The following is a 22,695-nucleotide window of genomic DNA, read 5'->3' as shown; positions in this document are numbered from 1 at the left end:
TCTTGAACTGAATTTCAAATGTACTCTTGACTCAACACACTAACTGTAATTATGTTCTGTTTAAAATTTTTAAATACTTTGTGGAAAACTTTTGAAAAGAACAGAATTACCATACTTTGAGACATGGGTGAGGTAATAACTTTTATTGGACCAACTTCTGTTGATGAGAGAAACAACCTTTCGAGCTACACAGACCTGAAGAATAGTTGTGGGTAGCTCGAAAGGTTGTTTCTCTCAGCATCAGAAGTTGGTCCAATAAAAGATATCACCTCACTCACCTTGTCCCTCTAATATCTGGGGACCGACATGGCTACAGCACTGCATACAATGATACTTTTGTAACTCAGAAACATTCAAGCATCGTGAGTATTTAAATGGCATTATGCATCTTGGCTGTTTACAGATCTTTTCGAAATATGTCAAAGATAAATAACTATGAATCTCCTATTTGAAGGAATCTGTTAGTGATTTACAAAAGAGGGAATTAACACTAGTGTTATGTGTTTTGTAGAAAAACTATTTTCTCATTCTCATAAATATATATTTTAATTCATCTTATAAATAGGTTACTTTTGCTTGATGCTCCATTTTCCAATATTACACTAATAAATTCAAAATCTAAGTCTTCCACTTATTGCACTGTTCATCTTTCAGATTGTTCAGTTTGGCATGAATGAAAAGGTAGGGCAGATTTCCTTTGATCTCCCTCGTCAAGGGGACATGGTATTGGAGAAACCTTACAGCGAGGCAACTGCAAGACTGATTGATGAAGAAGTACGAAATCTTATTAACAGTGCATATGAAAGGACAGTAACTCTCTTGATGGAGAAGAAGGCAGATGTGGAGAAGGTAGGCTTTATAATAAAATCTCTTATCACCAATGTCAAGTTTACTAGCTAAAATGGTCAGAATGAGCTGAATACATAGATTAATATGCATAAATATTCACATAACAATGTTGAGTATTGGACCAATACATTCTTCAACAATATAAAGCATTTAAATGTCTTGTAATAAGTTGAGTACTTGCCAATATGCCACAAGATTTATAAGAAGTATATTGTGAACTATTATTCCAGTATCTTCATAGCTGTACTTAGGATTGTTCTGTTAGCAAGTTTTCTTGCAAAGTCAAAGACAGAATTACTCTTCTGCAAATCCTACAGCTGGTGGAGAGAGGAAACAATAAAACTGTCAAATTAAACATCAAGGTTCTGGAGACACTAGGTATCTGGAAGAGTATGGTGTAAAACTTCACTTTAATCTTATGGGAGATGAATGTGTTAAATTCTTTCCTCTTTTTCTCCTCCCTCTGAAATGTTTTTACATTTTAGATAACGGGACCCTCTGCTTACAGATTGGTAATAGTGCATCTTGGGGATCCCACTTCAGTTCAGGTTCCCCTCCTCCATAAGCTTTACCTCTGATCCAGGGAGACTGATCTTTCAAGGACAATACCGTTTTCTTGGATGTGCATTATCTGACAGACTTCTCTGCAAGAAGACAACAACTTGTATGGGTTTCTGTCAGAGTGGTAAAGCTGACTACCACCCTAAGAAAGACAGAATGTGCAGTAGTGCCTCATCATCAAAAGGGACAGTTATAAAGTTTGGCAAAACTTTATCTGAAGTGTAATGGCCAATGAGGATACAGGAGCCAAGTGTCTGTCAATCACACTTCTCTATTTCCTGTTTATTAAACCATTGTAAGCTTTCTTGTTTTCCTTGTTAACATTTAATCCCTCTTCTCAGTCTCTCCCTCCCTATTTCATAATGTTTCATCTTTCTATGATGAAATATTCTTTTAAGTACAGTCCAAAGAAATGTAGTATTCTTCTGCTGTTGTCCTTGTCATAGCTTACGCTTCCGTTACTTAAGCATTGAATGCTATACAAGACATCACTTGCCCAAGAAGCCTGCAACCTACAGTCTTATACTACTCTTTTCTTGATACTGTACATGCTATATTCTGCAGAGTGAAACTTAGCCAGTAATAGCTTTGTTTTGTAGCTTGGACAATACTCTGAACATAACAGTCAACCTTAGACCCATTGTACCTTGTAATAGTCTGGGGGGCAAAGATACAGGAGCAACTAAGAAACTGGCCTTCTATCCATTATTAAATCCCTGTAACATTCTCCAGAGCCCTCGAGCAGCAGCAGCATTATGCTGAATCAGCCATCCGTGAGCAACAGTGGTATTGCTCATGCTCAAATAAATTGGTTAGTCTCTAAGGTGCCACAAGTACTCCTTTTCTTTTTGCGAATACAGACTAACACGGCTGTTACTCTGAAAAGTGGTATTCAAGGCACTGCACCTGATAATCAGAGTTTTTAAAGTGCAAAACTCTCAACTACTTTTACGCACATTGAAGCTCTTGCAGCATGAAGTGAACCTTGTTGAGAATCCCAACTCTCCTCCTAAAATGTACCAGCATAGAATTTTGAAGCACAGGCTGCCTCTCTAAGTGCTCTCCCTCTTTCACGTGAGAAAGCAAATACATCTTGTACCTGTTTGTGTAATGTCATTTGTTGCTATTTTCAGGTTGCTTTACGACTGTTGGAGAAGGAGGTACTAGATAAAAGTGATATGGTTGAACTACTTGGCCCAAGACCATTTGCAGAAAAATCTACTTACGAAGAATTTGTTGAAGGCACAGGCAGTCTAGATGAAGATACTTCACTCCCAGAAGGCCTTAAAGATTGGAACAAAGATCGTGAAAAAGAGGAGGAGGAGACCACAGATGAACAGATTGCCAAGCAGATAACAGGAGGGATGCCATTTTAGTTTTGAAGTATGCTGTGGTATAAAATTGCACAATATTTTTATTTGCATTGTGAAACGACTGGAAAACACTTCAATAGTTTGATTTAAGAACCATCTGCATATTCAAACAAATCTTTAGTGATGGTAAACGAAGAGCAAGGGTTGACACAGGGATAAGAATACTCAGATCCGTCTTAAGCTGTCATTACTTTATAGGTAAAAGATGATCGCTTCTGAGCTGTCAGCTAAGGGAGATGTCAATTAGAGATTGGCCTGCACTGGAACTCGAGAACTGAACCCCCCTCAAACTTCGGAATGGTTTGGATCCAAGTCCAAATTCTGTGGCAAGGTCCATTTCTAAATTTATTTAAGGTGATGCAAATTAAGGTTCCATAATATTGATCTAGAAAGTCTGTATATGTGGCATCTACCCAAATGTGAATCACTTCAACATCTATATGTGTGGGGAAACATATTTTTATATGCTTAGCCAAGGGTCTAATCAGCTTACGAAAACACTCGACGTTTCTGCAATGCATCAGCTTTTTTTCACCCTCTTGCTATTTAATTTTAGTCTCCCCCCCCCTCACCCCCCCAACCAATTTGTTCACAGGGAACGGCCATGTACATTTACCATGAAATTGGAGACCCATTGAATAGCTTTACAGTTATGGTCATGGTTCAGTGTCTTAAAGTGTAAAACTAAATTAAACTTCTGCAGTTTTAATATAATGTGGGTTTTTTTCTACAGGGAGCTGTAAGATATTGAATATGTGAATGCACTTTGTTCATTGTGTAAATAAGATTTCTTTGAAAGTCATTAAAATCAGAACATTGTACTTTTCTGAATACACTGTCTTGCCATTTATTTTAGGTTGATTTCTTATGAAACATTTTTGGCCCAACTCAGGTCTTTATTTGAGCAAACTCCTACTGACATGAGTGTAAGCTTTTCCTGAGTTTATACACCAGGATTATTCCTTGTAAATGTAAAAAGTCTAGTAACCGTCTACTTCTGTCTTTGTGCAAGCACTTGAAAGTTTGTAGAGGGCTGGTGTAGATGGAATAGTTAATATATCATATCTGAACGCTGGTGTCCAATCTACTTAATCCTGAGTTTGTTGTTTTTCTAACTTCAATTAGGCAATAGTTCTCTGCACAGATTCTGCACACAGTTTAACACAGTAGACGTAGTCCGTTCTCTAGATTACGGGTTGCATCAGTTAAGCAATTCTTATTTTTGGAAAAGTTCATTGTCAGGCTCCATCATTGAAAAGAGAAATGATTCCATCTAGATTATCTTCTGTCTCTTTAGGAGGAGGAAGATGAGGAAAATTGAACCACTGGTCTTCTTTGTGATGGTCAAGTGATCCATTAATATTTTCTTTTCTTGTGACTGAAACTTCATGTTTTAGTGAATGACCATTTAATTGGTTCCAGCAATACATTCTGATGAAAAGGTAGTATGGCAATAGAAAAGAAAACCAGTAATAGTCTCTGAGAAGAAGTCTAGGTTGGTAATGAGTGGCTTGCATACAAGAGTGTAGATCCTTAGAGAGCTGTAGGTAAAAGAGCTATCTCCTGTAACTTTTCTGCCCCTCCCCTCATAATGTGAAGTCTTTTAAATTGGCATTTACAAACTGGGCCAGGCTGACCATGATAAAATATTGTTCTCTGACTGTTTGGACTTCTGCTAATTGGCAATGCTTTATACATTTGTTGACAACCTCATGAATGCTGAAGACTCAAAAGTTTATAAATAACTATGATCTCGTCTCTTGACTGTATTCTGGAGAGTTCTCCACATTTGGGGAAAAGCTAATTGGCAGATGGGATATGGGAAGAGCCTGTACTGTATTGTATGTGGCTAAGAAAAGGATTCAGTATCTTTTGCTATCAATCAGTGCTGGTTATAAGAACTAAATTCCCTTAAAAATAAAATTTATATCTGCAGGGAGAAGCAGCTCTCTCTCTTGTGTCATCAGCAACCAAATTATATGGACTAAAAAGAAAATGTCCCTCTCCCTTCTAAATGCGGAACATACAATGAGAATGTGTTTTAAATTATACCAAACTCAAGATTAGTACTAAAAATTGAGCTTTTTCTTCGGAGTTAAATAATATGCCATAGAACTGATCTCCAAATGAGAGGTATTTAAACTATTTTGCTGACACTGTAAGCAGCAGATCTCAGGGTCTGTTCTACAGCCTGTACACCTAACTAACTCAGTGGGAGTTGTTCTTGGGCAAGATAAAATTGGGTGTCAAAAGAGGATTAGAAGATGGTGTCCCGTGTTGAGCAACCACTTCAGAAAAGTAATGGCATTTCCCAGGATAATCTTCAGTGAAGGAAATTAGAGGGGAGGAAATACAATGGGGAAGGTGGTGGAGAAAGACATGCATGCTGGAAACAAGGGAGGTTGTGAGAATATTGCTTTTTAGGAAACATTTATTTCTATGTCTAACTGTTGTGTGGGGTTTAAATACTTCAGTAATTGCCTCAGAAAAAAAATATACATTTTTATTGTAGCATGCAAAATAAACCATGTGTTGGTGGGGGAACACTTCAAATAAACTAAATAATAAAGGGAAAATTGGTGTACCCCATTTCAGGATGAATAGAGTCTTACAGTGACAAAGTTGTTAAATTGACTTAGAGTAAGACACAGTGTGGGAGGAATGAGAGAGAGAGAGGAGGATTTACTTCTTTTGTCTTTGGGCATCCTCTATTGCAATTTTTTCCATATACAGTAACTCCTCACTTAGTTGTCCCGGTTAATGTTTTGTTGTTACATTGCTGATCAATTAGAGAACACGCTCGTTTAAAGTTGTGAAGTTCTCCCTTATAACAGTGTTTGGCAGCTGCCTGCTTTGTCCACTGTTTGTAGGAAGAGCAGCTCATTTGAGCTAGCCAAGCTTCACAATCATCATTGCTGTGTACAGTATTAAATTGTTTAAAACTTATTTTGTGTCTCTGTGTGTGTGTGTGTACACTATATAATATAGTCTTTTGTCTGGTGAAGAAAATTTCCCTGGAACCTACCTCCCCCAATTTACATTAATTCTTATGGGGAAATTGGATTCGCTTAACATCGTTTCACTTAAAGTCCTGTTTTTCAGGACCATTACAATGTTAAGCGAGGAGTTACTGTACTTTGTTTGGATTGGTGCCTTTTTTCCCCCCTCCTTTATTTAACTTGGTTAGTAACTATTACTGTTAGAAATCACCAATTTGTAGTCTCTAATGATTATATATATATATATTTCTCTCCACTTCTTCAAGCCTGCAGCAATCGCTATCCTGGCTCTGTGAAAGTGATGTCACCTATCCATAATACTAAGAGAATTTTCTTTTAGCATATATCCTTTCTCTGGCTGTCCAACTGCATGTTGTATTGACTTCCCTATTTAGATTGCAAGCTCCTCTGGGCACGGACTTAAATTAATCTGCAGTGGATGTAGTGCTGCATGTCCCACTTTACAGCCATGGTGCTTTTCACATGGTCCTAGTTTTATTGCTGTTGTGTCACTCGGATAAGTCTGGATATGTTGCACCTTAAAGTAGCATAGAGTGGCCCCAACTGGAGATAGCTGGAGCTAAAACGGAAAACATTAAACCTGAACATTATTTGACCCTCACATAACACAGGAACCCAGAGGTCACCATAGAAACTTAATAGGCAGCAGCTTTAAAACAAAAGTGTGAAAAAGTACTTACAATGCACAGTCAACCTGTGGAGCTCATTGCAAGGGGATGTTGTGAAGGCCAAAACTATAACTGGGTTCAAAAAAGAATTAGATATGTTCTTGGAGGAGAGGTTCGTCAATAGCTATTACCCAGGTTGGGAAGGGATGCAACCCCATGTTCTAGGTGCCCTACACCCCTGACTGCCAGATGCTGGAACTGGATGACAGTAGGGATCACTCAAAAATTGCTCTTTTCTGTTCATTCCCTCAGAAGCACTTGGCATTAGTTGCTGTTGGAAGACAGGATACGGGGATAGATGGACTGTTGGTTTGACTGTTGTGTTATTATGAGCAAAACCAACCCTGTCTTACTGCACCTGCCCCTTTACAAACACTTAAAATCACAGAGCTTTAAATGTGAGGTGGGAGGAGGGGACTCTAAATCCACCCACTCCAGTCCAGGCTGATGCAGTAGCTATAGGTGTGCTTGTGGCTGGACAGAGCTACAGTTTCACAAGCTGTCTGAAAATCTGTTAGAATGCTGGTGTCTTTTCCAGTAGGGATTCTGGGGATAAGGTGACCAGCTGACTCTGACATTCTCCTCCCATTCCCCTGCTAGCTGAGTGCAGGTGAAGCAAGAGAATGGTTTCAAGAGGATGGGGCGGGAAAGCATAGACCCCTCAATACTGCTCAGCCTCATTGTGTTCTAGGAGGACCAGAGAAGGGCCTGGCCCAAATCCCACCCCACCTCATTGTGAGAAGCTGTGGTGGGGACATGAAACATCACTAACTTGAGGGGCAAAACAGAGCAGGAGAAAGGAGAGCATTTCAAGGGTGAGAGAAAACCAGGACCTGCAGTGGCTCAGAGCATGACCAGCTGAGAAGCCCCATCCCCGGGGCCTTATGTTTTTATCTGTTTTGTCTTGGTTTTTGGAAACGCTAGCAGCCAAGCCAGCTAAACCAGAGGAAGTTACAGGAGTCTGGCTCAGCATGTCCTCCTTGAGAACATCCCTTCTCAGACTGCTACCCTAGCCCTGCTTGCCCTGTCTTGCCCAACCCCATCCCTCTGCCTCACACAGTCAGATACGCTGCCAGGCAGATATACTTTGACTGTGATGCTCAAGGTATGAGCCTACTGGTATTTCTTGGTATGGCATCCCCTACGTATTTGGGAGATGGGTATAATAGGCTGTGCTGCTCCTTCCCCCAGGCCTGCCTTCATTCTGCCCCTTCCCTGAGGCCCCCACCACTCACTGAGTCGCTCCTCTCCTCCACCCTCCCTCTCGCGAGGTCTCCCCCGCTCACTGAGTCCCTCCTCTCTTCCACCTTCCCCTCCTCAAGGTCCCCACTACCTGCCATATGGCTCCTCTCCTCCACCCTCCATTGAGGCCCCCGCCACTTGCTGTCACTCTTCTCCTCCTTCTCCACCACCACCCCCTTCCCCAAGGCCCCTGCCACTTGTTCCTCTCCACTCCCACACCACCCCTTGCATCATTCCTTTCCTTCAACCCCCCCACCCCCAAGGCCCCCACTGCTCACCAAGTTGCTCCTCTCCTCCACCCCACCTCCACAAAGGCCCCACCACCACCGGTCACATGGCTCCTCCGCGGCACAGAAGAGGTGCAATGGTGAGCAGCGGCTGGGAGGGCCAAGCCCTCACAACCAGTCTCCCCAAATGCTGGAGCCACACGCCACCCATGCCTACCTCTAAAGTAAGTACAACATTGTGGCTGGGCATGTAGAGACATTAGGAAGCTGTTTAAGGACAGGGGAGACAATAGAATAAATGAGTTTAGCAGACGTGGTGAGGGGAGAACCAGGGAAGGAAGGTGAAAGGGGAAATAGACTGAAAATGAGAGAGGAGAAAACGGACCAACAGAAAACTCAGGTGGAGGATATAAAGACTAAAGAGGAGAAGCAGAAACAAGATAGGACTCAGAGCAGGGTAGGTTTCAAAATAAAAACTGCCAGGCTTGCAGGTAAAGGTAGAAAATCAAATGAAGGGACTGGGAGAATACAATAAAAGAAACAGTGGTACTATTAGCAGCACCTCTGTTCAAACCCGTTATGAAACATCTCAATTTTAATTCTGAAAGTGGAGCAGTGATTTGGAGAGAGGAATAGATGCACTCCCATGCATGGTTCCTTGACTGTCTCCACCCAAATTGGTCCCGTGCCCTTTCCCACTGAGAAGTGGCTCGGGGAGAAAGAGGGAAGATGTCCAGGTTTTCCCTCCTTCAGGAAAAGAGAGCTGGAGATGTTCTCAACGGAACGCTTCTCAGTACACAGTAGAGGTTCTTCATCCCCAAGAGACAACTACAGATAGAAGTGCATGTTGAGAGAGAGTGAATTAGGTGATGGTGTAGGATTGCAGGACTCGATGGTGCTCTAAAGGTTCAGAATTGATACTCCAGAAGTTAATTCAGTGTGCCCATAAAGACAGCAATATAGAATTGCCTAATGTTCACCAGATGAGCGCACAAACCTCTGGCATCCCTCAGGTTTATGGCTTATTTGAAGAATTGTCCCTGGCCATTTGTTTTTAAATGGAGTCAACTGTGGCTGATGCTCCATCCTTAATTTAATCTGTATTGCAATACACAAGCAATTGCATGTCCTATAACTAAGATAGCAGGCTGTTGGGAGATTCCCATGCCAGCTATTTAAGGTACCTATTGTGATATCTCAGCACACTTTAAACTTGCTCTTACATAGTGTGAGCTAGAAAAAGCTATGCTGGAGCTCTTAGTTACATCAGAGAGAGACTAGTAGCTGTAGATCGTACAAGTTAGTACAGTAGCATGCTCCTCTTCTTCTCTGGCAGTAGAGCACAGAAAGTTTGTCCACTCTTCCTTTAACCTAACAGCCATCACATCCACAGTGTTAGTAAACTTATTTGTCTGTGAGTCCCCTCTTTGTTTTGTATAATATTAGGTGTTAAGTCCTCATTAGCATGTTTAGAATTTTAAGTAATTCTTAGTTAACACTCAATATAGCGTTAAAACCATATTCTTCAATATACAAGATAGTATACTCAATTTGTGATCTGCTATGTAATGTTAATTTCCTTTTGCATAATTGATCATTTCAAAGAGTATAGCCAGCTATACAGTTGGCACTTTCTTGACCTTTCAAAGTACACCTACCCAGTGTCCATGGATATCTGGGTATACACTTGTAACAGGGTCGCTTGCATCTTTAAGGGCTAGGAGTTAGACAGTCCTCTTCAATTTATCAGATCCAGCTGGGAAGGAGGTCATGTGATGCCTAAAACTGGTTGAGAGCTCAGCTGCAGGTGGGAGATTGAAGGGAATGGTATGTCCTCCTTTCAGGCTGAGCGGGACAAGGGAAAAAGCATCTAGGAGCTATTGCCTATGAGGGGCAGAGGAACTGCTTTTTTGTTTTGATATTTTGCTCAAATATTATGCTGAAAACTAAAGCTGTGCCCTGAAAAAGTTGTAGGCATGGCCAAGAGTTCTTCCAGCTCACCAGCTCAGCGGTTTACATGCAGTGGAGAAGGGTGGGCAGCTGATTGGCCCTAGAACAAAGGCAGCAGACAGCCCAAAGCTAGACTGATGGCACTGAAACACCTTTTTCAGCACTATGTCACTTAGTGCCTTGCCTTGAATTCTTCAGTCCAAGGAGTTGTACTTTGGCTCAAACAGCATTTTGGGAGGGGAAAGGAAAGAAACAGAAGGTTCCTGAAACTTTTTAGAGTTTGGGTTTCTGATTTTTTTTTTTTTTCCTTTGGGCCTTTCTCTGGAGCTCTTCCAAGCACTTGAAATAATTCAGTTTTATGGAATGTAAGGCATATGAGTTACTTTGTACATGTGCTTCCTTTTTACTAACTTTAATATTTTTATATTCAAATCATAGGATGGGCGAGCTTACACAAGTTCTGCAGTGCAGTGCATGAATTTCATGAAAACGTTGTGTGCGATCATTCTGGGAATCACGGAGTGTGGGGGAGTCCAGGCCCTGCACCCCTCTTCCTGGGAACCACTGAGACTCTCAGCCAGCCAGTAAAACAGAAGGTTTATTGGACAACAGGAACACAGTCCACAACAGAGCTTGTGGGTACAACCAGGACCCCTCAATCACGTCCTTCTGGGGGAGCAGGGAGCTTAGATCCCAGCCCTGGGGTTCCCTGTGTTCCTCCACCCAGCCCCAAACTGAACACTAAACCCACCCAGCAGGTTCCATGCTGCAGTCTCTGTCCACATTCCTGGATAGAGGTGTCACCTCCCCCTCCCGGCTCAGGTGACAGGCTCTCAGGTCTCCCATCCCCAGGGCAACACTCCCCCCCCCCCCCCCCCCCCGCTGAGTCACATCGTCACACTGGGACAAGTTGGTAAAGGAGTTTAAAAGATCACGTGCAGTATGATTCCTGAATAGGTTGCTAGTGACCTTTGGTTCCTAGTTCACTTGATGTCAATATAGTATTGACTCCTGAAAACACTCTTATTAAGAGGATACTTGCCATTTGTATTTAGATTTGCTGTTAAAGGTCTGAAAGTCAAATATCAGTGTCAACATTTACTGTACAAAAGAGTAGAACATGATTAAATTTTCTTTTATTACGAATAGATTCCGCTCCTGGCACATAAGTACTATACATTCAGTACAGAATAACACTTCAAAGACGCACAAGATTTTTGCTGTTGCTGCTGTTCACAGTTTGATGAAAACAGGACAGCCCTATTTTCAAATGACTTTCCATCCCCATTCTACCTCTTGTACAACTTTTCATAGAAGACAAGTTTTGTTTATTTAGACAAATCTAGTGATCTCTGTATTTAAACTTTTAGGCCAAAATTCTAAAATTGGATGCCTAAAATTAGCCTCCTATATACAAGTGGCATGATTTTCAGAGGTGCTGATCTCCCTCAGTTCCCACTGAAGTCAATGGAAGCTGAAGGAAACTCATCACCTCTGAGAATCAAGCTACTTTTTCTCCTCTCTCTCTTTTTTGGAGAAAGGAGGATGGATCTTAAATATGGATATATAAGACTAATTTTAAAAATCCAGATTTGAGAATTTTGATGTAGACTAGTGTGTGTAAAACAGAATTTCTTTATTCATTGATCTCTTCCTCATCATCTTCAAATGTTTCCTCTCCATCATTTGCCGTAGCTTCTTGGTACTGCTGGTACTCTGAAACCAGGTCATTCATGTTGCTTTCTGCTTCTGTAAATTCCATCTCATCCATCCCTTCTCCTGTAAACCAGTGGAGGAAAGCCTTTCTCCTGAACATGGCAGAGAACTGCTCAGAGATCCTTTTGAAGAGCTCTTGAATAGCTGTGCTGTTGCCAATGAAGGTGGAGGCCATCTTGAGGCCACGGGGTGGGATGTCACAAACTGCCACTTTGACATTATTTGGGATCCATTCCACAAAGTAGCTGCTGTTCTTGTTTTGGATGGCCAGCATCTGTTCATCAACCTCTTTCATGGACATGGGACCTCGGAATACTGTTGCTACTGTTAAATATCGTCCATGTCTTGGGTCACAGGCTGCCATCATGTTTTTGGCATCGAACATCTGTTGAGTGAGCTCTGGAACAGTGAGTGCTCGGTATTGCTGACTGCCTCGGGCTGTCAAAGGAGCAAACCCTGGCATGAAAAAGTGAAGGCGTGGGAATGGCACCATATTTACTGCCAGTTTTCGAAGGTCAGCATTTAGCTGGCCTGGAAAACGCAATGATGTAGTTACTCCACTCATTGTAGCAGACACCAAATGGTTTAAATCTCCATACGTTGGGGTGGTGAGCTTCAGGGTGCGGAAACAAATGTCATACAAAGCTTCATTATCAATGCAGTAGGTTTCATCTGTGTTTTCAACCAGCTGGTGGACTGAGAGTGTAGCATTATAAGGCTCCACCACTGTGTCAGAGACTTTTGGAGAGGGCATGACACTAAATGTATTCATTATCCTATCTGGATATTCCTCTCTGATTTTGCTGATGAGTAGCGTTCCCATGCCAGAACCCGTTCCTCCTCCAAGGGAATGAGTGAGCTGAAATCCTTGCAAGCAATCACAATGTTCGCATTCTTTTCTTACAACATCAAGCACTGAATCTACCAGCTCTGCTCCTTCTGTATAGTGTCCTTTGGCCCAGTTATTTCCTGCACCTGTTTGTCCTGAAATAATATAGGATAAAGGAAGAAAATATTACTGATGGGGTTTGATGGTTGGAGACTTAATGATCTCAAATCACATACAATGAATTGTTCTAAATTTTGTGAGCTAGTAAATCAAACTCTTTTGTCTTGCTCACAAATATATACAGAAGAATTACTAGTGGCATCTTTTGACAATGAGTGCATAGAAAAGTATTGCTAATTACCGTATGTTACCTGTGATTTCTGATGGACCCTGTAGGGGAAATTAGGTTTTCCAAATATTAACTGAACTTTGTCTTTGGTTACTAAGTTCAGTTGAATTTACTTCCTGACTTTCTCTCAGCTTGGATAGTGAAAATTAGCTAGCCTGTTTCTCTATTGTTTATGGTCATGTCTAATAATTTCAACTTTTTAGTTCCCATTCATAAACAATATTTGAATTGTAGTCTCTGCAGAGGGAACGGTATTCTTTTAAAAATAAGCTGTTTCCACTGAAAGATTTAAAAATATTAATGAAAACATTGCTTTTATTTCCCTAAATGCTTTAAAACCTAAATTCCTTTTAATGTTCTAATCTGATCTGAAACTTGTCATTTTAATGTATATTTTGTGATCTTTATCACAAAGGTGCCAGATTAAAAAACTCAGAAACTGAACCTCTCTATACATCCGCAGAAGAGTTGTAGCAATGGGCAATTTTAGAGCAAGTTTCACGTGTTGCTTTGCCCATTGTGCCTCATCCGGGCATCCCTGGTGTGGATGGCCCAATTCCAGGCATAGGAGGGTGTGTTTCAGTTTCCATGCCCATTAATTTATTTTTCTTGACCTTGGCCTTGTATCTGAATCTTGTATCCGTACTGACTCCAGTGCAGAATGAGTGCAAAACACAACTATCCTCATCTGGCACTGGGGCCGGTGGGGATGGGGGGATTGATCGACACCCTCATTTGTGGCCTTTAAATGTATGTGCGGCACCTTTTCCACACAGGGCTGGAGACTGAGCCTGCCCCACTCTCACCCAGCAACAATGGCTCCTGACCTGCAGGGATGAGCCTAGCTTCCTGTTCCAGTCATTGTGACATGGCACATGGGGTTGTGTGGTGCTGTGACCCCATGTGCCATGTAGGGTTGCTAACCCTCCAGGATTGCCCTGGAGTCTCCAGGAATTTAAAAATTAATCTTTCATTAAAGATTGTAATGTGATGAAACCTCCAGGAATACGTCCAACCAAAATTGGCAACCCTAGCACCATGTCACAATGCCATTCACTGACATTCGGCCTGGCTGCTCCTCTGGAGGGGCAGCCCTGCCAAGCCTGAGTGATGCTGCAACCCAGGCACCATGTGGCAATGCCCAGAGTTGGGGAGCCAGGTCTAGCCCCACAGGACAGGAGTCACTGCTGCTGGGTGAGCATAGGGCAGGCTGATTCTCCAACCCCCACCCCTCCTCTGGGTCTCCCCTCTGCAGCATCATGCAGGGATTAGGGTTGCAGTGCTAGGGCAGGGGGTGCATTATGGGTGGTCAGTGCCACCTTGGTGGGGCAAAGAAGAGGAGTGTATTCATTAATACATTGCCTCCCTGCTTGCAAAACATGGCTCTACCACCGACTGGCAGTATTTTACACACAGTTTCTCACTTTACACTGGTGTAAATGACTGTGTGAGATCCAGAATTAGGCCCTAGATTTTAAAATTGCAGCACTTCATAGAGAACTGGGGGTTTGAGCTTTACTTTGAAGAAACTCTCTTGTTTTGTTAAGCTATTTTAACAAAACTTGAGTTGTTAAAATGTTTACTTTTGTCTTATGTTACTGGAAGCTTTTGTTTATATTCAGTGAATTCTGTCTCTGTATTTTGTCTTCTCCAAAACAGATCTAGAAATAAAGTTGACTCCTTGCTGTAGAGGCTTTTAATACCCCTAATCCAGTTTATTCCATAAACAAAAAGCTAGCATTCGTTCACATTTAAAAGCTTGCTTTTTATAAAGAATATGATGCATACGCCACCAAATCATAGACACAAATCTTTTAAATTAAAGGATGTTAATGTTTCATGTGGTTACTGGTTTCAAGCAGGGAACACAATTTCATTCGAGGATGATGTTGACCTTCTGAAACTGGATTTTATGCCAAGATACAATGCTATATTTAACTTGATGTAACCAAAACTATGTTTCTTTACTTAAGTGACTGGCCTGAATCAACATGTTGGTGTTAACAGGGGCCAAAGGTCTGATCTTGCACGTTACTGAAAATGTCCTAGCACAGTGGTTCTCAAACTTTTGTACTGGTGACCCCTTTCACACAGCAAGCCTCTGAGTGCAACCCCCCTACCCCCTTATGAATTAAAAACTTTTAAAAATATATTTAACACCATTATAAATGCTGGAGGCAAAGTGGGGTTTGGGGTGGAGGCTGACAGATCGTGACCCCCCACGTAGTAACCTCATGACCCCCTGCAGGGTCCAGACCCCCAGTTTGAGAACCCCTGTCCTAGCAGGTACTGAGTGCCCTCAACTTTCGTTAATTTCAGTAGGCACTGAGAGCATTCAGCACCTCTCATTGCTGCTCAGCAACCTATAAGATTGGGCCTCTAACTTTTTCTCAGCTTATATTTTCTCTCTCCATGCCATATATACACCCGCTGTGCATACTGCAGCCCATCAGGCAGCATGCCAGCAAACAGATACTACTGTGCTATATATTTTGTAGGATCCTAACAAAAGATTCTAAGTTTAGTATCTTTCTCTGCAAATTGTCCCAGGAGTACCAGTAGCAGAATGTGGCTCAGAGATGGGAATAGTGATAAAGCATGAATGGAAACAAAACATAAGTAGAGAAATTGATGGAGAATGGGAATGAAGCATAAAAAGGCAAATTGCTCAGGAAAGATAGGTGCATATGATTTGTTCAGTACAAAGAAATTAAATAGAAAAGATTATACTTATTTTCCCTCCTTTGATGTAGATAGTTATGGGTATCTTTTGACCTTAGGAGCACCTATTTCATCTCATTGAGTTGGTAAATCTGTGACAATGCAGAGATATGATCTCATCCTGCTCACCAATAGGAGACTTTTTTAGCTTCGAGTGAAATAATGCAAACAAATGCAGGATTTTTTTCCATTTACTTTTGTAATTTTAATCTTGTAAACAAATCCAGTGCTATGAAAACTGGTCTCGTAAAGGATGTATAGAGGGAACAAACATAACCTACTATAAAATAAACATCTGCCAGAAGGCTGTACATTTTTAAACTGCATTTGTCTGATGACAAAGTATTAAACCACAGAAGGAAAAACAAAAAGGCTCAAGTTGTAAGAAAACATTACTTAATATTTTACTTAAAATATTGATATTGGAGTTGATTTGCCTATAAATTGCTCTCTTGTGATAGAATATTAAATCGGGGGACTTTAGAAGATGTTTTGCTATATTTTGAACATTCTGAATGATCAGTTTCACATTTTCTTAGATACGATAAATTGTTATAGCTTATGAACTATGATGCAAAACTTTGCAGTTTATTAGGCTCAAGTAGATGCCCATCAGTTTGCTCATATAGACTGTGGTAAATTATAATTTACCACCAAACACCATTGTGCTAGAGCAGGGGTGGGCAAACTTTTTGGCCCGAGGGCCACATCGGGGTATGAAACTGTATGGAGGGCCAGGTAGGGAAGGCTGTACCCCCCCAAACAGCCTGGCCCCACCCCCTCCCACTTCCCACCCCATGACTGTCCCCCTCAGAATCCCTGACCCATCCAAACACCCCTGCTCCTTGTCCCCCGACTGCCCCCTCCTGGAAGCCCCCCCCAAACTGCCCCACCCTGGGATCCCACCCCCTATCCAACCCTTCCTGTCCCCTGACTGCCCCAACGCCTATCCACATCCCTGCCCCCTGACAGGCCCCCGGGATCCCACGCCCTATCCAACCCCCCCGTTCCCCAATCCCTGACCACCCCAGAACCTCTGCCCCTTCCAACCACCCCCTGCTCCCTGTCCCTGACTGCCCCCCGGGCCCCCCCACCCCTAACCACCCCATCTGCCCCCCAGGATACCCTACCTGTCACCGCTACCCGCACACGCCACGACAGCCCCCTTATTATGCCACTCAGAGCGGCAGGAGCTCGCAGCCCCGCTGCCCGCACAGCAGCAGGGGAGGGGGAACAGTGGGGGCGAGGTTGTGGACTAGCCTCCCCAGCCCGCGGGCCGTAGTTTGCCCTCCTCTGTGCTAGAGCCTACTGGTCAAACACAGAGCCTACTATTAAGGTTGTGGAACAATGCCCACAATCAGACCCAGATTTCAGTTGCTTACAACTTTGCCAAACTGTAACTGTTCAGGCAGAAATTTTCCAGGGTGGATGTCTCCCCCAGGCTGAATTGTGTTTGGAACATTTCAGCCAGCATTGTACAGCCATTTCTGAGAACGAGGCTAGGGGGAAAATACATTGTTTTGCCCATGTTAAAAAAAATTCTGGCAACCTTTTCTTTGAACAGCTCTAGTGCTCCCATGCTTTGACTGTGGGGTGGCCTTTGTCTCAGGATTGTGCTTTTTGCTATTCTCATGAAACTCTGCCCACATTTGGCCAGGGTATAAGCCTTTGAAAAAAATCAGTTTGCATATGCTCAGAGATTTGATTTTTAGCAGCTAAAATCTCTGAAAATTCCATCCTCACTGAACATGCTCAAGTCTCTCTCAGCTCCTAGTACTGACCATAATGTGCATGTGTCATCTCCACAGAGCAAATGAGCATGTTCCAGCCCTGTGCTGTAACTCTCCCAGGCACAGTGGGAGCAGGCATCAGAACTGAAAGGGTACTCTCACACCCCCACTGGCACCCTGGCAGCTTGGAGGAGGGCACTGATTCAAACGCAAAGGGAACAAAAGCCGGACTGGGGAGAGGGAAAGGAATAAATTGGAACAACGAGCCTACTGAGACTGGGACTGCATGGTGGGGGAGGGGGAGAGAGAGACTGACTGGGACCTGGGGGGGAGTGGCTAAACTGGGATGAACACTGGTTGGGCAAAGAGGCTAGGACTAGTTTGGCAAGGAGACCAGGAGCTGGGGAAGAGGGTGAGGAGACTGGGAGACAGTGAGGGAAAATGGGGCAGGGAGGACTGGGAGCTAGTTGGTTGGGGGATGATGACACTGAGATTAGATAAGGAGCTTGGGGGAGGAGGGGTGACCAGGACTGGCTGGACAAGGAGACTGGGACTAGGAACCAGTGGGAGAGAGGAGAAAGATCTACCAACGGTCTTCTCATTCCAGCCCAATGCTATAACCAGCAAGCATATGAAAGAGGAATTATTTTCCTTGTGCTTATTCATATTTTAGGTCAATAGGATAGTTAATGTAAACTTTTACTCCCACTGACTTTAGTGAAAATTAAAGTCAGTGGAAATTTTGGGTGTGCAAGGAATGCAGGATCAGGCCTGACATGCACAGAGAAATCTAAGGCATTTGATGCACTTTAACTAACCTACTCTAGCATTTTGATGTGCTACAACTATAAGTTCTGACTTAAAAAAAGTAAAAAGCTGAGTTTAGGAACAAACCCCTCCCTATAAGCATGGGTCTGAGATACACCAAATACAGAATCACCAGCCTCTGCCACAGAATCCTTTGTGGGGCCTACAACAGATATAAAATAATAAATAAATAAAAAGACGGGGCGGGGGGAGCTTTATTGGCTTTTGACACGGTAGATTTCCATTTCAGTTCTAAGGCACCCATTCACCAGATTTCTAGGACAGTGCCTGATGCTGGCAGCAGGCCCAGCATGGGACACCAATTGATCACATGCTCTTAGCTCATTGTTAGTTTATTAGGAAGAGAGTATAATGTAGTGGAGGGCTGTTCAATACATTTTTAATTTATTTTGCTGTGTTTTGAGATGGTTCCAGGCTGCAAAGTTCTGATTCAGACATTTCAGAAGTGTAGGTGAGTTCATTTTCATGGGTTTGGTTTGGCCCACTATTGAAAAAGGGAGCGGTTGTGAAGTTTGGGTTCAGAAACAAAGTGTTCCAAAGTTTCAGGTTGTTTGGATCTGTGGTTTTGGTTCAGACCCACCTCTGCTTACTGTAATTTAAAAGCATTTTAGAGGAACAAACACACACCCTTTACTATAATTTCCAGGAAGTTTAATGTCTAGAAAGGGAATGAGGATACTGTTACAAAAAGTAAAAAAAAAAAAAAAAAAAAGCAGTTAAAAATTTAAAGGCCTTTGAAAGTGTATTGCCTCTTATTCCCCTCCTCACTTGCAAGGTCTTGGGGTTTGTTTAGTTTTACACTACCAGCCTAATATTTGTCTTTCCTATGCTTGTGTTTGACAGCTTCCTTATGTTGACAAAGCACACCAACTTGTATGTTGCAACCTAACAATAATCTGGGGAACGGTTTTGTGGTTAAGGCACAGAACTGAGAACCAGGAGATAGCAGTTCTAGTGACAGTTCTGCCTGGACACAACTTACAGATGCGCTAGTTCTCTCATCTGTAAAATGGGTCTGATAATACTCTCTAACTTGAAAGGGGGTATTGTGAAGTTTAACTCATTAGTGTTTGTAAAATGCTTTGTGAACCTCGGATGGAAGGTGCTACAGAAGTATAAAGTTGAAAAAATTCTCACTTGATGGAATCTCCCTGTTTGCTTTCAGAGTGACAGTTCTGTTTGGTTTTGAGCTGGTTTCTTATTTTACTAGAAAAAAACAACTACACCAGTATGTGGTTGTACCTCATCTGCTTTGCACATAGTTTGTCTTCCATTATACTATACTATATACTAGACTATACTGCACACTGACCTACTGAAAAGGTAAGAAATTCCATGGTCGGTGAAGAAATTCATGGCCATGGAATTTATATAAAACTCTGGTTCCAACTAATAGTGGAATTTGTGAGAGAGAGCAGTTCCCTTTTCCCCCCTGCAGAATTTCCCTACCCTTTTAATGGAAGTACAGGGACCCTGTAAATTCAATGAATATAGCACAATTTAGAGTATCAGAAAGTCATGGGAAACATTTAGTATGTTTGTGTAATTGAGAAAATTGTCAGTGTAATTAATAGAGCAATGTTTGACCCTCTTTTGGATTTTTGGACGACTGATATTTGGATAATTGAACTGCACTGTTCAGCTACCAAACTTCTTGTTACTAACGGCTGCTCACAGCTGTTTGAATAAAAAAAAAATGTAAGTTCTTCTGTCCCCTCTATCCCAAAGTACATTTTGACAGTTAATTTCTTGGTAATTGAGCACATGTTTTAAAAGGAAAACATGATATCCACATACCAAAGATGAAATTATCAGGTCGAAACAGTTGACCAAAAGGACCAGATCTCACACTGTCCATGGTTCCTGGCTCCAAGTCCACTAAGACTGCTCTGGGTACATATTTCTGTGCTACAATAAAAATTAAAGACATCCTTAGTATACTGATTTTGGCTAAATTCCTTCTATTATATTTCTTAATATATAAGCAAATTATATGTCATAATATGTAACATTCTTAGCTTGCTCGTGTATCCTGATACAACTTCTATTCCTATAGGTGTCTTTCCTCTCAAGCATTATAGGAAAAAATCACTTCTGGTTTAGCAGCTGACTTAAAATCCTTTGGTTTTTGTCATATTCATTCATCTAAATTACATTTTAAAAACTGTTCTTTTACCAGTTGATATCCATATATGCAATTATCTGGTAAAATATAGGTTATATGTTCTTGGTAAACAGTTTATCATATATTACATGAGTAGAGGGTCTTTTTTCAAATAATCCCCAGATATTTTATAAATGTAAAGAACCACTTACATCCACCACTGAAATGGAACCACTTCTGGGAGGTGGAAAATAGCCGCTGTTTAACAGCACACACCACCACTGTACAGTACAACAGTTAATAACAGGAAGTGAAAAATGTCTTACCCAATTGAAACTGTAGGGGGAATTTAGGTAGAAAGAATTACCCGATCTGAAATTTGACTAGAACAACACGCTGCCGCACTTTGCAAAAAGGGCCAGGGATCTTGAATGTGCACGAGTGATCCAGATATCAGTTTTTCAACCCACAGGGAGGAAACATCTTCAGCAGCACATTACCCACTAACACCATGCTGGGGTACTGATTCCCAGCATCCAGGGAACACTGCCATCTTAGTGAGTCACCACCACTTCCCATACCTCCTGAGGCCCAACCCTTCTTAGCTTCTGAACTCGTAGTCAGTGTCAGCGTACGGGGGTGGGGGGGAGGACAAGCTCACGTTATAAACTGCTTAGTGTCAGTCAATCAATAGACACTTTTATGTGACTTAATCGTATGTTCACCAGCAAAAACTCCTAGCAAACAAAAAATAAATTCAGAGCTGTTTGCACCATTTCCTTCCTGCTGCCTACAGCGAGGGAGTCACAGCAAATGTTAGGATGGGTGATTGATTGGAAGACAATGCACGCATGTCTAATCAAGTTTTGTAGCTGAAGCTATGAGTAAACCTTTGCTTTCTTCACCATTTTAACATGCCTCCTCTCCCAGTTAGGGAATCACACTCTCCTCGCCCCTCCTAACCTCCTCCGGCGACGGCAGCACACTTACAAGTGAGCTGTAGCTCACGAAAGCTTATGGTCAAATAAATTGGTTAGTCTCTAAGATGCTACAAGTCCTCCTGTTCTTTTTGGGAATACAGACTAACAGGGCTGTTACTCTGAAACTTACAGGATGATTCATTATAGTAGACATTGATTCTCTCCAGCTGCAATGCTGAATCACCAGCGTAGCCTCCTGCTGGGTTGATGCCATGTTCATCACTGATCACTTCCCAAAACTTAGGGAGGAACAGAAAAAGGGAGAGACACTTGGTTAAAGGAAGACGTTAGCAGATCTGTTTTCACCAAAACAAACAAACAACCCTGTGTCTCCTTCTTTCACCAACGTCAAAATAATCCAAACCCACCCACACTTGGCAGGGATTGGGAAGCCCTTGGAGGCATGCATTGCCCTAACAGCTGCCGGATTCTTGGCATGTCTGAGAGCTGCGTCTCTGAGCCACGCCCTGCCCCTTGCCCGACCAGCAGAGAGGAGATGTGGTGGGGATGGAGAGAGACAAAAGCCCGGCAGCAGATCTACACCAGGATTTAAAACCGAACACAACAAACGGTTAACATCACAAACTGTTTGCAGGGCTATTTTACTGGTTGTTGCTTTTATTTTTGCTGCCTTTCTTTCTTTGATCCACCACTCCGGTTAAAAAAAATATTTTTTGGCCGTTGCTTGTAGTTTTTCAAAAGCCTTTTATGGTCACAAGAAGGAGGCAACTTTTGCTAATTTTCCAGTTCTCTAGTCTTTATGCACCGACCCCAAGACAAGTCAGAGTCCAAACTTTTTGTTGCCAGAAAAACACCCCCTCTAAATGGCTATAGATATCAGAGGAAAATTTACCCATTATCCCAGAATTTCTCAAGATAAAAACATCCTAAGGCAATGACACACCTTGCTGCTTTGCAGAACTTTGCCTTGTGCTGCTGAAGGGCTTAAAAAGCAGCTGTGGTACCATTGTACAACAAAACACAACATCTTCAAAAACCACTACATTTCCCTACATGCAATTCTTAGGAAATACTAAGTGAGTGTACTGTTTAGAAGAGGAAAAGATCTCTTACCTTAGTTCCAATTTGGTTTCCACACTGGCCTGCCTGGATGTGTACAATTTCCCTCATTGTGATACTTACAAGTCTCTCTCTCTCTCACACACACACACACTCACTCACAGGCTCTTTGCAGAGTTCAGCTATGTGCAGTGTGTCTCTCTGGCTCAATGAGTGTTTTATTGGCTCTGGGACTGTGATCTTCCCTCCCAGCTTGGCTCACTGTGCACTTCACTGCAAAAATAGCCAGCCCAGGCTGAGCAACTGGCTTTGGCCAGCCTCCACTGGGGCTGGATCTCTGTGTGAATGGCATTTCATCTCATCTTTCATTTCTGGTCCAGAATGATGTCAAGGGGCCAAGAGCGGAACAGGCTAACACATTAACCATTTGGGAGCTTGCATTTTCCTTACTCAAAAGTGACTATTTATAATAGACAAGATAAATAAAATAATACCAAAGTAACAATAATTTATGGACATAATAATTTA

The 22,695-nt window shown here is 42.2% G+C and overlaps 2 protein-coding genes across 2 annotated transcripts in view; one reads left to right on the top strand and one right to left on the bottom strand.

The window, feature by feature from the left end:
* The window catches only part of AFG3L2 (AFG3 like matrix AAA peptidase subunit 2), a 47,223-nt gene extending 41,494 nt beyond the window's left edge, over positions 1-5,729 (top strand). Inside the window, exons 16-17 of the mRNA XM_048840206.2 lie at positions 655-849; positions 2,544-5,729. Of these exons, the coding sequence (XP_048696163.1) occupies positions 655-849; positions 2,544-2,786 (438 nt within the window). The 3' untranslated portion in view covers positions 2,787-5,729. The remainder of the gene's footprint in view (positions 1-654; positions 850-2,543) is intronic.
* A 5,280-nt stretch (positions 5,730-11,009) lies between these two features.
* Positions 11,010-22,432, bottom strand: TUBB6 (tubulin beta 6 class V). Its single transcript, XM_048840221.2, has 4 exons — positions 22,222-22,432; positions 21,278-21,386; positions 19,861-19,971; positions 11,010-12,590 (listed from the first exon to the last, which is right to left on the bottom strand). Exons 1-4 carry the CDS (start codon positions 22,276-22,278, stop codon positions 11,527-11,529), a joined length of 1,341 nt encoding a protein of 446 aa, XP_048696178.1. The 5' UTR covers positions 22,279-22,432; the 3' UTR covers positions 11,010-11,526.
* Between the last annotated feature and the right edge of the window lie 263 nt (positions 22,433-22,695).

The sequence above is a fragment of the Caretta caretta genome, chromosome 2 (genome assembly GCF_965140235.1).
Source record: "Caretta caretta isolate rCarCar2 chromosome 2, rCarCar1.hap1, whole genome shotgun sequence".
Lineage (NCBI taxonomy): Eukaryota > Metazoa > Chordata > Testudines > Cheloniidae > Caretta > Caretta caretta.
Note: the sequence above shows the minus strand (reverse complement) of the source record. Positions and strands in the feature narration are given on the sequence as shown.